Source organism: Emys orbicularis, chromosome 10, assembly GCF_028017835.1.
Source record: "Emys orbicularis isolate rEmyOrb1 chromosome 10, rEmyOrb1.hap1, whole genome shotgun sequence".
In the NCBI taxonomy this organism is placed as follows: Eukaryota; Metazoa; Chordata; order Testudines; family Emydidae; genus Emys; species Emys orbicularis.
The window spans coordinates 15,498,932-15,511,622 of NC_088692.1; the positions used below are offsets into that span (position 1 = coordinate 15,498,932).

General features: G+C 42.7%; 1 protein-coding gene across 1 annotated transcript in view; it reads right to left on the reverse strand.

Annotated features, from left to right (window-relative positions):
* The window catches only part of LMTK2 (lemur tyrosine kinase 2), an 80,218-nt gene that overhangs the window by 50,483 nt on the left and 17,044 nt on the right, over window positions 1-12,691 (reverse strand). Inside the window, exons 2-3 of the mRNA XM_065412420.1 lie at window positions 5,879-6,003; window positions 4,687-4,831 (exon numbers count right to left, since the gene is read on the reverse strand). Of these exons, the coding sequence (XP_065268492.1) occupies window positions 4,687-4,831; window positions 5,879-6,003 (270 nt within the window). The remainder of the gene's footprint in view (window positions 1-4,686; window positions 4,832-5,878; window positions 6,004-12,691) is intronic.

Genomic DNA, 12,691 nt, shown 5'->3' on the forward strand with positions numbered 1-12,691 from the left:
TTACCTATGCTACTGTTGATGAAATAATGCATGATCCTAAAATGCTAAAAAAAAATTTAGTTCTTACACTACTAATTACAGTACACTACAATACAATGCACATATTAAGCTAAGCAGCAGAAAATATTGTTAAACATATACAATGACAAAGTATTAAAACAAGGCTAACCTAAGGACAGAAACGAAAGCCAAAGCTGACACTTCTCAACTTGTTTAGGCTTTTAAACAGATTCAACTAGAAACCGATCCAAGACCAATGAAATACCTTTGCACAATAATGCAAGTTAAGAATGACGTGTAAACTTTAGCTTTCAACACATCCAGATATACTGCAAACCAACAAAAGCAAGAAAGTCAAAACAGCTGAGTTTGCATTTAGCTCTGTAAATATATCTGCATTAGACGGTCATGGAATCTATTAAATCACTGTTTACAGAAGTCCCACATAAATGGCAGAACACAAGCCCACAGCAGATCATGGAATACTCACGGCTTTTACAAGCCCTGATTAGCCACCTTACCAGCAGAGCTCCAGTTCTTTACACACCGACCCAGCTGCTCTAATTGCAGCCTCTACCTATGTGAGGGGAAATTTTCTTTTTTAAAAAATGTACTTCACACGAAAAGCCCCCTTGGGCCAACTGCTGGGAAATCTGAAACCCTTAGCCTTTATCTACACTGGCAAAAATATACCCATAATTCACTGCCAGTGCAGCGCCACTGGTGGTAACAAGAAGTTGCAGGGTAGACAAGGCTCAGATGTGTTTACCACTGTGTTCCTTACCAGTTAGAATTGTTAAAGACATCTAAGCCCTGTTGACAGCTTTTGTCACTGCTACCATGAGTTGCTCTAGTGGTAGCTCCCATTTTTGCCACTGTAGGAGCACTTTACCAGTATAGCTTATTTCAGGCCCGCCTTCCCCACCCCCAAAGCAAAACATGCTATATCTGAAAATGAACAGTTTTGCCAGTATACCTGTCTAAACTAAGGGTTTTTGTCAGCACAACTATGTCAGTCAGGGATCATACGTCATCACAATTCTAACCAATACAGCAATAACAGTAACAGTTTGTAGTGTAGACCTTGCCATGGAAACAATCTTGGGGGAGAGGCAGCAATCTGCTGAGGTGACAAGACAGTCTCCCCTTTTGGGAAAGTAAAGGGCGGGGGGGAAGAGTGTTAAATCAAATGCTGAGATTTTGTGATCCTAGTCAGTTTTGCTTAAGAGTCAGCTCTGCAGAGCTTAAAGAAGCAGCTGATTAATCCTAATCAGTTTTCCTTTACAGCTCTCAACTCTTTGTTTTTAAAAATAAGCAGGACAAAAAAAACAACAACCCAGGTACAAAGACACAAACAGCACAAAAAGAGGGGGAAATGCAAATATCAGCAAATAGGCATACGAAAGAGGGCAAGAAAGGGAAAACAGGCCTCTTTCAGAAAGTCTCCTGCTTTCAGGGCCGCCCGGGGGTGGGGGCAAGTGGGGCAATTTGCCCCAGGCCCCTGGCCCCGGAGGGGCCCCCATGAGAATATAGTATTCTATAATATTGCAGCTTTTTTTATGGAAGGGGCCCCCGAAATTGCTTTGCCCCCAGGCCTCCTGAATCCTCTGGGCGGCCCTGCCTGCTTTTTAGATCTTTAACCTCACAGGTCTAAGATTTTTGGTTTGTTGTTTTTTTGTTGTTATTTTTTTTTGGGGGGGGGGGGGGGGGAGAGAGAGAATTGAGTGTCTGCAGTAAGTTATCCCACACAAGGTTTAAAAGTTCCCTCAAAAATGCTTAGGTGAGTGCCATCAGCTTCTGCTAAAGCTAAGCTTTACCAAAACAAAAACATTTTTCAGGCCCTTAAGGTTGCAAAGACATACTCAGTCCATATTAGGAAGGCAAACTGATACAATGCTGTCTTCTTCTACAGACAGATTCAGAGCATCTATTGCCGCTCATATTCTTCTGCAACCGGCAGAAGAATGAAAGTTAACTAGCCTTGTCAGGTTTCACTGCTGATTTTCAGAATCTCATGAGAAACAGTAAAACTGATAGTTATTTTCATTCTGCTGGTGTTGGGAAAAACTAAGAGCAACAGCAAAGGAAAGCAGTAGACCTGTTGACCAGAAAGATTTTTTTTTTATTATTTTTTATTATTTTTTAATGGAGCCTGGGAGATGCGTTGAGTAGCAGAGACTCTTCTCATTGTAACAGGAGGAACAAATAGTGTTTCTTCACCCTTGTAAAAGGAAACTGGGAGAAGGCACAGGAGATTGAAGGGCATCTTTAAGTATAAAATCCTACTACCTGTAGAAAGATAAAGATTGGACTCACAAGTAGGGTCCAAAGAGAGAACCCTAATATCAAATCCCAGCACCTTTCGATTTTCACAGTAGCTGACTTTTCACCTGCTATTGTCTCTGGACATAAGACCCTCCCAAATCCCACCTTTTGTATTAGCCTGTGTCTAGTAAGTTTAGTCTTTTGGCTATTAAGGCTTAGAAATTTCTGCCAGACATCTGCCAGTAGGGCATGAGACTGTGTAAGTGATAAAATAAAGATAAACAGGAATATATGATGCACAAAAGTTTTGTGAGAAAATATAAGGGAACAGACAAACAGCACAACTTTGAGAAAGAGAAGGGTGGTGAGAATGGCAGGAACATGCTTAAAACAACTCAGAAAGAAATACCCCATGATCTAATATAAGAAAAAGAAAAAGTAGAGTGAAGTCAGGAGGGGAAAAGAGGAAAAACAAATGCAGTAGTGACAGTAAATAGGCCTGATTGAACACTATCTAACAAAGATATTTACTGAATTGCACCGAACAGGATTAATTTTTTTCTACTTTTTGGCCAGACTTAGTAGTAATATTTTTAAAAGCATAAACAGGAAGAATTTTTATACATAGTATACAAATGCTTTTTCCTTTTGAAGTTGAAGGTGGTGTAAACTTGTGGGGATGGCAGTAGGCTTAGTGCTCAAGCGAGCAGTAGTTGAGTTCATTTTTCAAGCATGGGTTTACATACACAGATGAGGGAGGTTGACTGCCAGAACTCCCAGAAATCTTATAATTGGACATTGATCAATTGAGAACAGTCACCATTGATCTGTAGTTTGGAGGGATCTTTAAGCCTTCTTCAGCATGTGAATTCCAGGCATGACAGACTAGGACAGTTCCAGTGGAGCTGTTATATTCCATTGTATCAAGGCCTAGAGTTCACTGATTTGTGAACCACAATAAAAGCGTATCATTTCACAGCACATCATGCAAATGTACCTGCAGTACTTACAGACTTAACACATGGGCTCAAATACCTTTAAATTACACTGATTATTGCTCATACATAGTGGGCATGACAATTCCTAGACATTTCTAAACCATTCCTACCGCATACAAAATGCTCCAAAGGTATTAGTCTACTTTACAGTCTGGATCAATGGCCTTTAAAAGTTGTGTAAAAAAATAGATATCTTCTGATACGAGAGTAAAAAGGCACCTGAAATCACTATGATTTACAATTCTCACTATTAACTTCAAAGCTTCCAAGCATTTTAAAGGTGCAATCCAGTTCATGCATTTGCCTAGAGAAAATTCTTGCGGCAAAGTTAGACATTCTCATGGAATCATTGGTAACCTGGAAATACCACATTAATAGGTAGCAGATATATAGAAAATTCAGCATGCACACTGCTGAAATATAAGATACTGTATTTCTTAAGCAAAAATGTTAGAAGTCATTTAGTTAATGGTTTTCTTTTTAAAACTCTGGATAGTTACTTAAGTCTCCTTGGGGCTTCCTCTCTAAACACTTGCAGTTGGCCATGGATGTATTGCCAGAGAGATTTCTTTGTATTAATCAGAAGTGTTAAGTGCATCTGGAAATAATAATTCCATATTTTATATTAAATAGTAATTTGTGCATAATATTTGAGATGCTGCAATTAAATTAAAGGTAACTACAGTTTCCTATATGGGGACTGTGTTTTTTTGTTTTTTTTTGGAAAGTATACATGAAACCTTTTTAATCACAGGGGAAAAATTAATCTGATTCCATTTTTCAGCATCATCCTCACAGATTTGAAGCAAAGGATGTTCACAGTAAAAATAAGCTAATGGTGTGACAAACAGGGTTACAGGTACAAGTTTCAGATCCCCCCCCAAAATCTGCTAAAATGAAGCTCAATCTTGCTCCCACTTAAGTCAGTGGCTAAAATTCTACTAGCTTCATTGGGAACAGACCCTGGTCCATGAACCAGGACTATTAAGAGGCAAAAATTATACATGGCCAAACTAAGTATCTCCATCTAGTCCTTTTTTTTTTTTAATATTAGTTTAAGAGTGGAAAAAGTCATCTATTAAAATATTTACTATGCACTCTAATTTTTGAAAATTTAGATTCTGAAAACTATTTTATAGCTGATTTCTGAAGAGAAGAAATATGAATAAATTTTATTTTGTATCTAACAGAAAAACAATTTTTTCTCGATTTCATAAAGTTCTTATGCTACAATAAAAATAATTTACAATAAACATTTGCCTAGACTCAGTCAGTAAACCCTTTAGTAAATAAACAATAGATTTGTGTAATATATACAGTATAAACAAGATGCACATATGAATACTGCATTTCAGATACTAGAATTCTAGATGACTATCACTTGATCATCTTCAGTTTCATAGTAAGAAAAGGTTCACATCACCTGCAGGAGGCTGAAACTGGGATGGAGCTGGTAAAGCAATGGTCGGAACTGAAAGAGTAAACACTTCTGCTGGAGACTGAACAGATGGGGTATCTTCTGCTGGTGGTGTAAAATCTATTTCATCATCAAAATTATCTTCAAATTCCTGCAAGAGCAAAGATTTTAGGAAACCACGATACAAGGAATCTTACTGCCTTCAAACTGGAAGACTAATATATTCTTTCACAGTTCATCAGATTTGAACATGAAAACTTGATTACATCAGAATTATTAGCTCCGGGGTGACAAACGCCCCATCCAGAGACAATTGCAATGTGTGTTATAATATATTTAAGTGGTTTTGTTTAAAAAAAAATTATAATTCAGATCTAATTTCTTTTCAAGTTCTCTAGTAGTTGAGCAAATTTATTCTTTTCAACAAACCACTTCCATTTTAAAAAAGGACTTTGTTTGAAAACAAGATTCCCCCGAGGTCCTGCATTTCCAAAAACAATCATCAGTAGCAATTACTTTATTCTTTTTTCATTTAATCACAACGTTATAAGGTAGAAGCATTGCTAGTCTGATATGCTAAAAATTACAGAAAGATTTCAAAAGATGTTGCCCTAGATGATGTAAATAACTTGATCAAACATCTACATTATCTCAAAGCAGCTGAGCCCTAAGCTTCACTTCCAATAATTCAAAGTAATTCCAAATTCACAGAGGTCACAAAGATAGCTGTATTTGAATACTAATCAGAATTTTTCCACTAGGCAGAGTTTAGGTATTGCTAGGTTGTACTTTCTAATCACTTACTTAACAGAAGTTCTGTAATCCTGTCAATAAGTAAAAATGGCAATTAGACAAACAAAACAAGGACAATATAGGAAGAACTGATCTTTAGCACAGTCTTGCAAAGTATTAAACTACTAGTAAAATTATTAGCAAATATATACACTTATGATAACTTTTTACTGTAGTAAATTACAAGTAACTTGCTATAGTATGCACTCTGGGCCAAGTTCTGCACTTATTTGTGTTCAATGGTCTTGCACAGCATGTAAGCAAGTGCAGAATTTGGCCATTTCAGGAGAGGAAAAATGTTTAAAATCACATCCACTGTACAGTGATATTCTGAATCATTTGTACGTTAGTTATATCATTATCCATCCCAGATTACTTTTGTATCATTTTTAACTTCAATGCTTACCTTAAAGTCTATCTCTGGATCTTTACAGCAGGAAACACAGTTCACAAGCAGTATTACCAGGACTACTAAACTACATGCAGCCAAAGCCACAAAAGAGGAAGAAACTTCAGCTGCAGCTATTTCCCCTAGAAATAAACACACATGCAGTTTTAAACAAATGTATTTAAGTCTTAAAGTTTAAAACTTTTTAAAACATGCACAATAAATAGTGATTGGCAGTGTAAGATACAAATTAATTTTAGAGTATATGTCCATGCTGCAATTAAACACCGATGACCAACCCATCAGCTGACTTGAGCTTGCGGGGCTGTAAAACTGCAATATAGACATTTGGGCCTGGGCTGGAGCCCAGGCTTCAGGACCCACCCCCCTTGTGGGGTTTCCGAGGTTCGGCCTAAGCCCAAACACCTATACTGTAATTTTATACCCCCTAGTGCCCGGGTCAGTTGACGTGGGCCAGCCACAAGTATTCAATTGCAATGTAGACATACCCTAAGTGCTTATAATAATTCCTGCTCACATCCACAGAATTAAGCTTGGCTTGTGGAGAAATATGACATATTAGCAAATACCTAGAAGTTTTTTCACCTTCCTTTGCAGCATTGCATATGTATAATCCATTAGGATCAACTGCTTTTTAGTAGAGACGTTATGAAAAATGTCCAAAAATACTGCCTATAGAGAAGTTGGGTTATCACGTACATAGTCACAGATTTGCATGGCATTTTACCAAACAAAGCAGAAGAGCTGCATTAAGATAACACAGGGAGGGACAGGGAGTGAGAACCAGGGAAAAGACAGACATGTTCATATAGTTAACTGGGAGGATGCCAAGATATACATCTTCAGATTGAGAGTATTTATTTTTAAAAGAAATATGAAGCTATTATATACATATATAACAAACTAGTTTACAAGACTTTTTAATGAGTATTTAAAAGGGAAGCATGTTTGACTAGATGAGTGAGTTCCACATATGAAAGAAGGCAAAAAGGTAGACATACAAAGACAGATGGCTTGGATTGTGTGAAGGGGAAACTAGTGGGGCTAAGTAAAAAATAATAATAAAAAAAATCAGGGAAGTAATTAGATTTAAGTTGAGGGTTACTTTCAAGGCAAGAACGAGGAGTCTGAATTTTATTTGGGAGGCCAGAAAGCCAGTGAAGAGATTTTCAGAGGGGGTGCCTGCTGTGACAGGACCCTAGTATTTGAACTCAGGCCTGCTGAGTATCTAAACCACATCCCCCAGCCTCTGTGCCATTGCAGTAATGCTGAGCCACTGCCCCAACCAGCAGCCTTAGCGCTAAGGGTCTACAGTTCCAAAGGAATCATACTCCAAACCCCTGATTGGCTGGACAGGCAGCATTCCCATTGGATACCTGGACTATATAAAGACCCCAACAGGAAGAGGAAGCTGTCTGAGCAACATGTTCTTGCCCGCTGGTTGCTGCCTAGACCACCTGGCCTTGTTGCCCTGCTGCCTCATCTGACCTTGCCTACCTATCCTGCCAACCCAGCCCTTTGAACTAGATCTCCCAGCTACAAACCCCCTCTGCAAGAACTCCGACCATAGCTCTGTACTGCCTCTAATAGCAGTTGACCTCCTGAATACCAGACCACCCATGCACCACTTGAGCACAGCTCTGGACTGCCCCTAACCCACTTCAGGCACTGGGCATGAGTTTGCTCACACTGCACAGTCTCCTCCTAAGCTCGTCTTACTCCAAAATGGTATGGACCCAATAGGTATGGCATCAAAGGATCCCGAGGGGATGCTGAGCCCCCAGGAGCAGATCACCCATCTACAGGCAGGAAAACCAAATCTTACAGGACACTATGGACCAGCTTTGAGCAGAAAACCATGCTCTTCAGGAACAGATCACAGAATTACAAGCAGGCATGCCTTTCCCAGGCCATTGTCGCCTTCTGAACCTGAACCCATGGCATCTTTACCGGAGTGCCATGACAGGACCTGTAGCAAGTTTTGAGGGTTTGTGAAGCACTGCAGGCTCCATTTCCTGCTACGGCCCAACATGTACAGGACAGACCAGGCAAAGGTGGGACTGATCATCAGCCTTTTAATAGGCAAGGTCCTGGAGTATGTGTCCTCTCTGCTAGAGCTAGCTCATCCCATACTGGCTAGCTGGGACACCTTCCTCAGGACCTTTACGGCAATTTTCTTTGACCCTCACTGGGCTCACTCGGAAGAGGCAGCCTTACAGAGACTCCATCAAACCTCAGGGTCAGCTGCAATGTATGCAGCTCATTTCCAATGTGTAGCAGCAGACACGGTTGGAATGAGTCAGCCCAGCTACACCAATTCTATCTTGGTCTCAGCAAGGAAATAAAAGATGAGCTTGCACACACAGTCTCCAGTGGGTCTAGATGCATTTATTGAGCTTTGATCTGAATCAACACAAGATATAGTGAGCAGCAACTCAAGAGAAGAGGGATTCCACCCCACATCCACTCACCTAAGCCCATACAAGTGAACTCAGCACAAGCCCAAGTGGGAACACCGATGGCAAGAAAACTTGTGCTTTTACTGTGGTGGCAACCATCTGCCAAGTCCCTGAACCACATGGCCTTGGGGAAAAGACCACTCCAAGCCACAATAAAGAGGTTGGGCCTGGGCAATACCAGGAAAGCCCCAGGAAACCCCCTCCAGCAACCCATACCACGCATTCCACCCAACACGTAGACGTTGTCCCTATACTTACAGCTCCATTTGCAACTCTGGCTTTAGGATTCCCAACAGGTACTTCTCCCCTAGAAGGTCCTGATTATCACCTGCCTCAGAGTCAATTTCATGGATGCTATTGTGGCTCAACTACCCAAACAGTCAAATGCCACCACTGATTTAGTCAAAACAGTTGACTGTTCGCTGCTCACCTCTGGTCCCGTCAATCAAGAAACTACAGTTTCGGAGGTAATGGTTGGGGAGCACCATGAGCTCTTCCAATTCAGCCTGATCCAGTCCCTACATTTGCCTTTGATTCTCTGAATCCCCGAATTGGTGAAACATGACCCGCATATCTCCTGGCAACAGCACATCATGACATTTAACTCTGAGTTTTGCTAGGACAACTGCCTCTCACCTTCCAATTTTGGCTCCCCAGAACCTCAGATTGGATGCCTTGCCCAGACTCCAAAAACAGGGAGAGATGCTCAAGCAACAGAGTGGGCTTCTCTGCTGCTAAGGTCAGCCATCACTTTCCCCACAAAGTACCAAGAATTTTCAGATGCATTCAAAAAACAAAACACAGACACTACCCCCTCAGCAGGAATACAACTTCCTAATTAACTTACAACCTGGAACCAAGACTCTATTCGGGCGAATGTACCCCATGTCAGAGCCTGAATTAACTATCATTTAGGACTATTTTTATCTGGCATTCCACCTTCCCAGCCAGGGCCTCTGTCCTCTGAAAAAGAAAGACGGCTCCCCAAGACTATGTATGGACTACAATGCCCTAAATAAAAATCACAGTGCGAAATTGATACCTGCTACACCCCAGATCCCAGAGCTCCTGGATCAAGTAAGAACAGCTGGAGTATTGACCAAGTTAGACATCAGAGGGGCTTACAACCTAGTTACAATCCAGTCCAGAAATCATTGGAAAACTGACTTTTGAACTCAGAATGGCCATTATGAATATCTATTGATGCCTTTCAGAGTTACTAATGCACCCACAACCTTTCAGCATCTAATAAATGATGTCTTATGGGATATGCTAGACTGCTGTGTGGACATCTGTGACGAAGTGGGACTGTTCTCAATGTTTCCTCTGAATACTGTGTGGGTGCCTCAGTTTCTGGCCGACCCTCTGTCGCCTAGCAACTAATGGCCAGGCCCTTCCCCCCTGCAAGGGGATGCTAAAGGTGTGGGAGAACAAAGAGGTCAGGTGACCTCCTGGCCCGGGAAAGGAACTCAGCAGAGAAGGAGGGGCTGGAGGGGGTTTCAGTTTGGAGCTTGCTGGGGACTAGGAGTGAGGGCAGATGGGGGTGTCTGGCTCGCGGGACCCCAGAATGGACCCGGCTGAGGGATCCGGTTCTCTGGACCTACAAGCTCTGTTTTAGACCGTGTTCCTGTCATCTAATAAACCTGTTTTACTGGCTGGCTGAGAGTCACGTCTGACTGCAAAGTTGGGGGTGCGTGCAGGACCCTCTGGCTTCCCCAGGACCCCGCCTGGGCGGACTCGCTGTGGGAAGCACACGGAGGGGCATATGCTGAATGCTCCAAGGGCAGACCCAGGAAGTGAAGCCGTGTGAGCTTCTTGCCCTGAAGACAGTCTGCTCCATGGGAGAGGAGGCTCCCCAAAGTCCCTACTGGCTTTGTGGGGAGCAGTTCCAGAGCATCGCCCGGGGCCTCTGTGACAACACCTACTTAGATGACATCCCAATTTACTCTGAAGACCAGTCTATGCAAAACCAGCATGTGCACAACATTCTAGAAAAACTTTGCCAACATGGGCTCCATGCTAAACTGGAGAAATGCATCTTTGATCAGCCCACCATCAAATTCTTAGGCTACATTCGGTCTGCCAAGGGAGTTCACATGGAGATCAGAAAGGTGGAAGCACTGTGATTGGGCAACACCATGAAGCATTTGAGAAATTCAACATTTCAATGGATTTGCTAATTTCTATAGACATTTTATATGGGACTACTCCTGAATCCTGGCCCCTACAAGATCTTTGCTGTGGAACCTCGCCAAGTTTGCTTGGAAACTAGAAGCCCAAAGAGGCTTCAAACATTTGAAGACAGCATTTATCCCCATGCCCAGCCTCACCCACCCTGACCCAAGCCAGCCATTCATCCTGGAAACTGATGACTCTAATGTCATCATCAGGCAGCGCTGTCTCAGAAACAGGGCCTCGACAAAAGTTCAGCCTTGTGCTCTCCCATCCTAAACATAATTATCAGATTTCAGACATGGAGCTACTTGCCATCAAAGCAGCTTTCGAGACCTGGAGGCATTACCTAGAACAGTGGCTCACAACCTTTCCAGACTATGTACCCCTTCCCAGGAGTCTGATTTGTCTCGCGTACCCCACGTTACACCTCACTTAAAAACTACTTGCTTACAAAATCAGACATCAAAATACAAAAGTGTCACAGGGCACTATTACTGAAAAATGGCTTACTTTCTCATTTTTATCATATAATTATAAAATAAATCAATTGGAATATAAATAGTGTACTTATATTTCAGTGTATAGTATATAGAGCAGTATAAACAAGTCATTGTATGAAATTTTAGTTTGTACTGACTCCGCTAGTGCTTTTTATGTAGCCCATTGTAAAACTAGGCAAATATCTAGATGAGTTGATGTACCCCCTGGAAGGCCTCTGTGTACCCCTAGGGGTACCCGTACCCCTGATTGAGAATCACTAACCTAGAACAGTGGTTCTCAACCTTCCTGGGTTCAGGACCCATTTGTAAATGTTTGTGGCCTGTCACGACTCATCTGGGGGTAGAGGCTCATGGGTGGTTTCGGTCGGGTCCTGGCCCGAGGGGGGTGGGAGATCCTGCCTGGCACTTACCCCACACTGGCAGCTCCTGTGCTGTGCGGCTGGCTGGGTTTGGCTTGGCTCTCCGCTCCAGGCCTTGTAACCTCCAGGGTTGCAGTGCCACTCAGTTTTGACCCCACTCCCCTGATTGGACCAAATCTGTCAGAGTGGAATTGTGACCCGGCTCATGGGGTTGCAGGGCCACTCACTAAAGTTTGGCCCACCGGATTGCCGTCATCATGACTGCTGGGCCAAACCTGAGTTGCACTGGGACCCCAGAGGTTGCAGTGCATAGAGCAGGGAGGTGAGCCCCAGCCAACCACGTGGGACATGTGCCACAGGAGCTGTCAGGTGACCCTTTGAAACATTCTGGCAACCCAATGTTGAGTCCCCACCCACAGGTTGAGAAACCCTGACCTAGAAGAAGCCAGATGGCCAGTTAACATGTTCACTGATTACAAAAATCTAGAATATTTGTGCGCTGCTAAAGCCCTAATCCAACAGCAACTATGCTTGGATCTTTTTTCAAGATTTGATTTCACTATCACCTACTGCCCTGCTCCCACAACAGGAAGGCAGACACTCTGCCCCACAACAGGGAACATGCCAATGATCCTAAAAGATCCTATGAGGAGCCTCCCGGCCATCCTGAAACCACACCATTTCCTTGGAGGCTCACCAAACCTCAGGATAAGCTCACACAAAAGGATGAAGTCCTCCTTGTTCATTGGTGTATTTATGTCCCCGAGTAAAGCCCCCATTTGTCACAGTGCATTTGTGTCCCTTGGCCCAGAGACTTCAACCAAGCAAAGACTACTTGCATGGCACATCGGTCGTTCTGGTGGCCAAAGCTCCAATCTGACGTTCAGGTCTCCATCAGGTCTTGTGATGCCTGCAGCTGTACCAAAGTGACCCGAATAAAACTCTGGTATATTAATACCTGTCAAGACCCCCTCAAGGCCTTTGGCCAGTATTACAACGGACTTCATCATCAAGCTAACAGAAGCCAAGAGACACCAAACCATATTGATAGTAATGGATCAATTGACAAAAGCAGTGCCTTTTGTTAATGGGGCACATCTTCCCACAGCTGAGGATACTGCTAGTCTCCTCATTGCACATGTTCTCCCTCTACGGCAGGGATGGGAACCTACGACCCGCGGGCCAGATCCAGCCCATTGCTTAATTTCATCCGGCCTGCAGCAAGTATTTCTAAACAAATAGACCTATGACATTAATCTATGGGGGGTGGAGACAGTGGCAGGGACGAGGAAGGAGATAAGCTGAAGATAGCGGCTG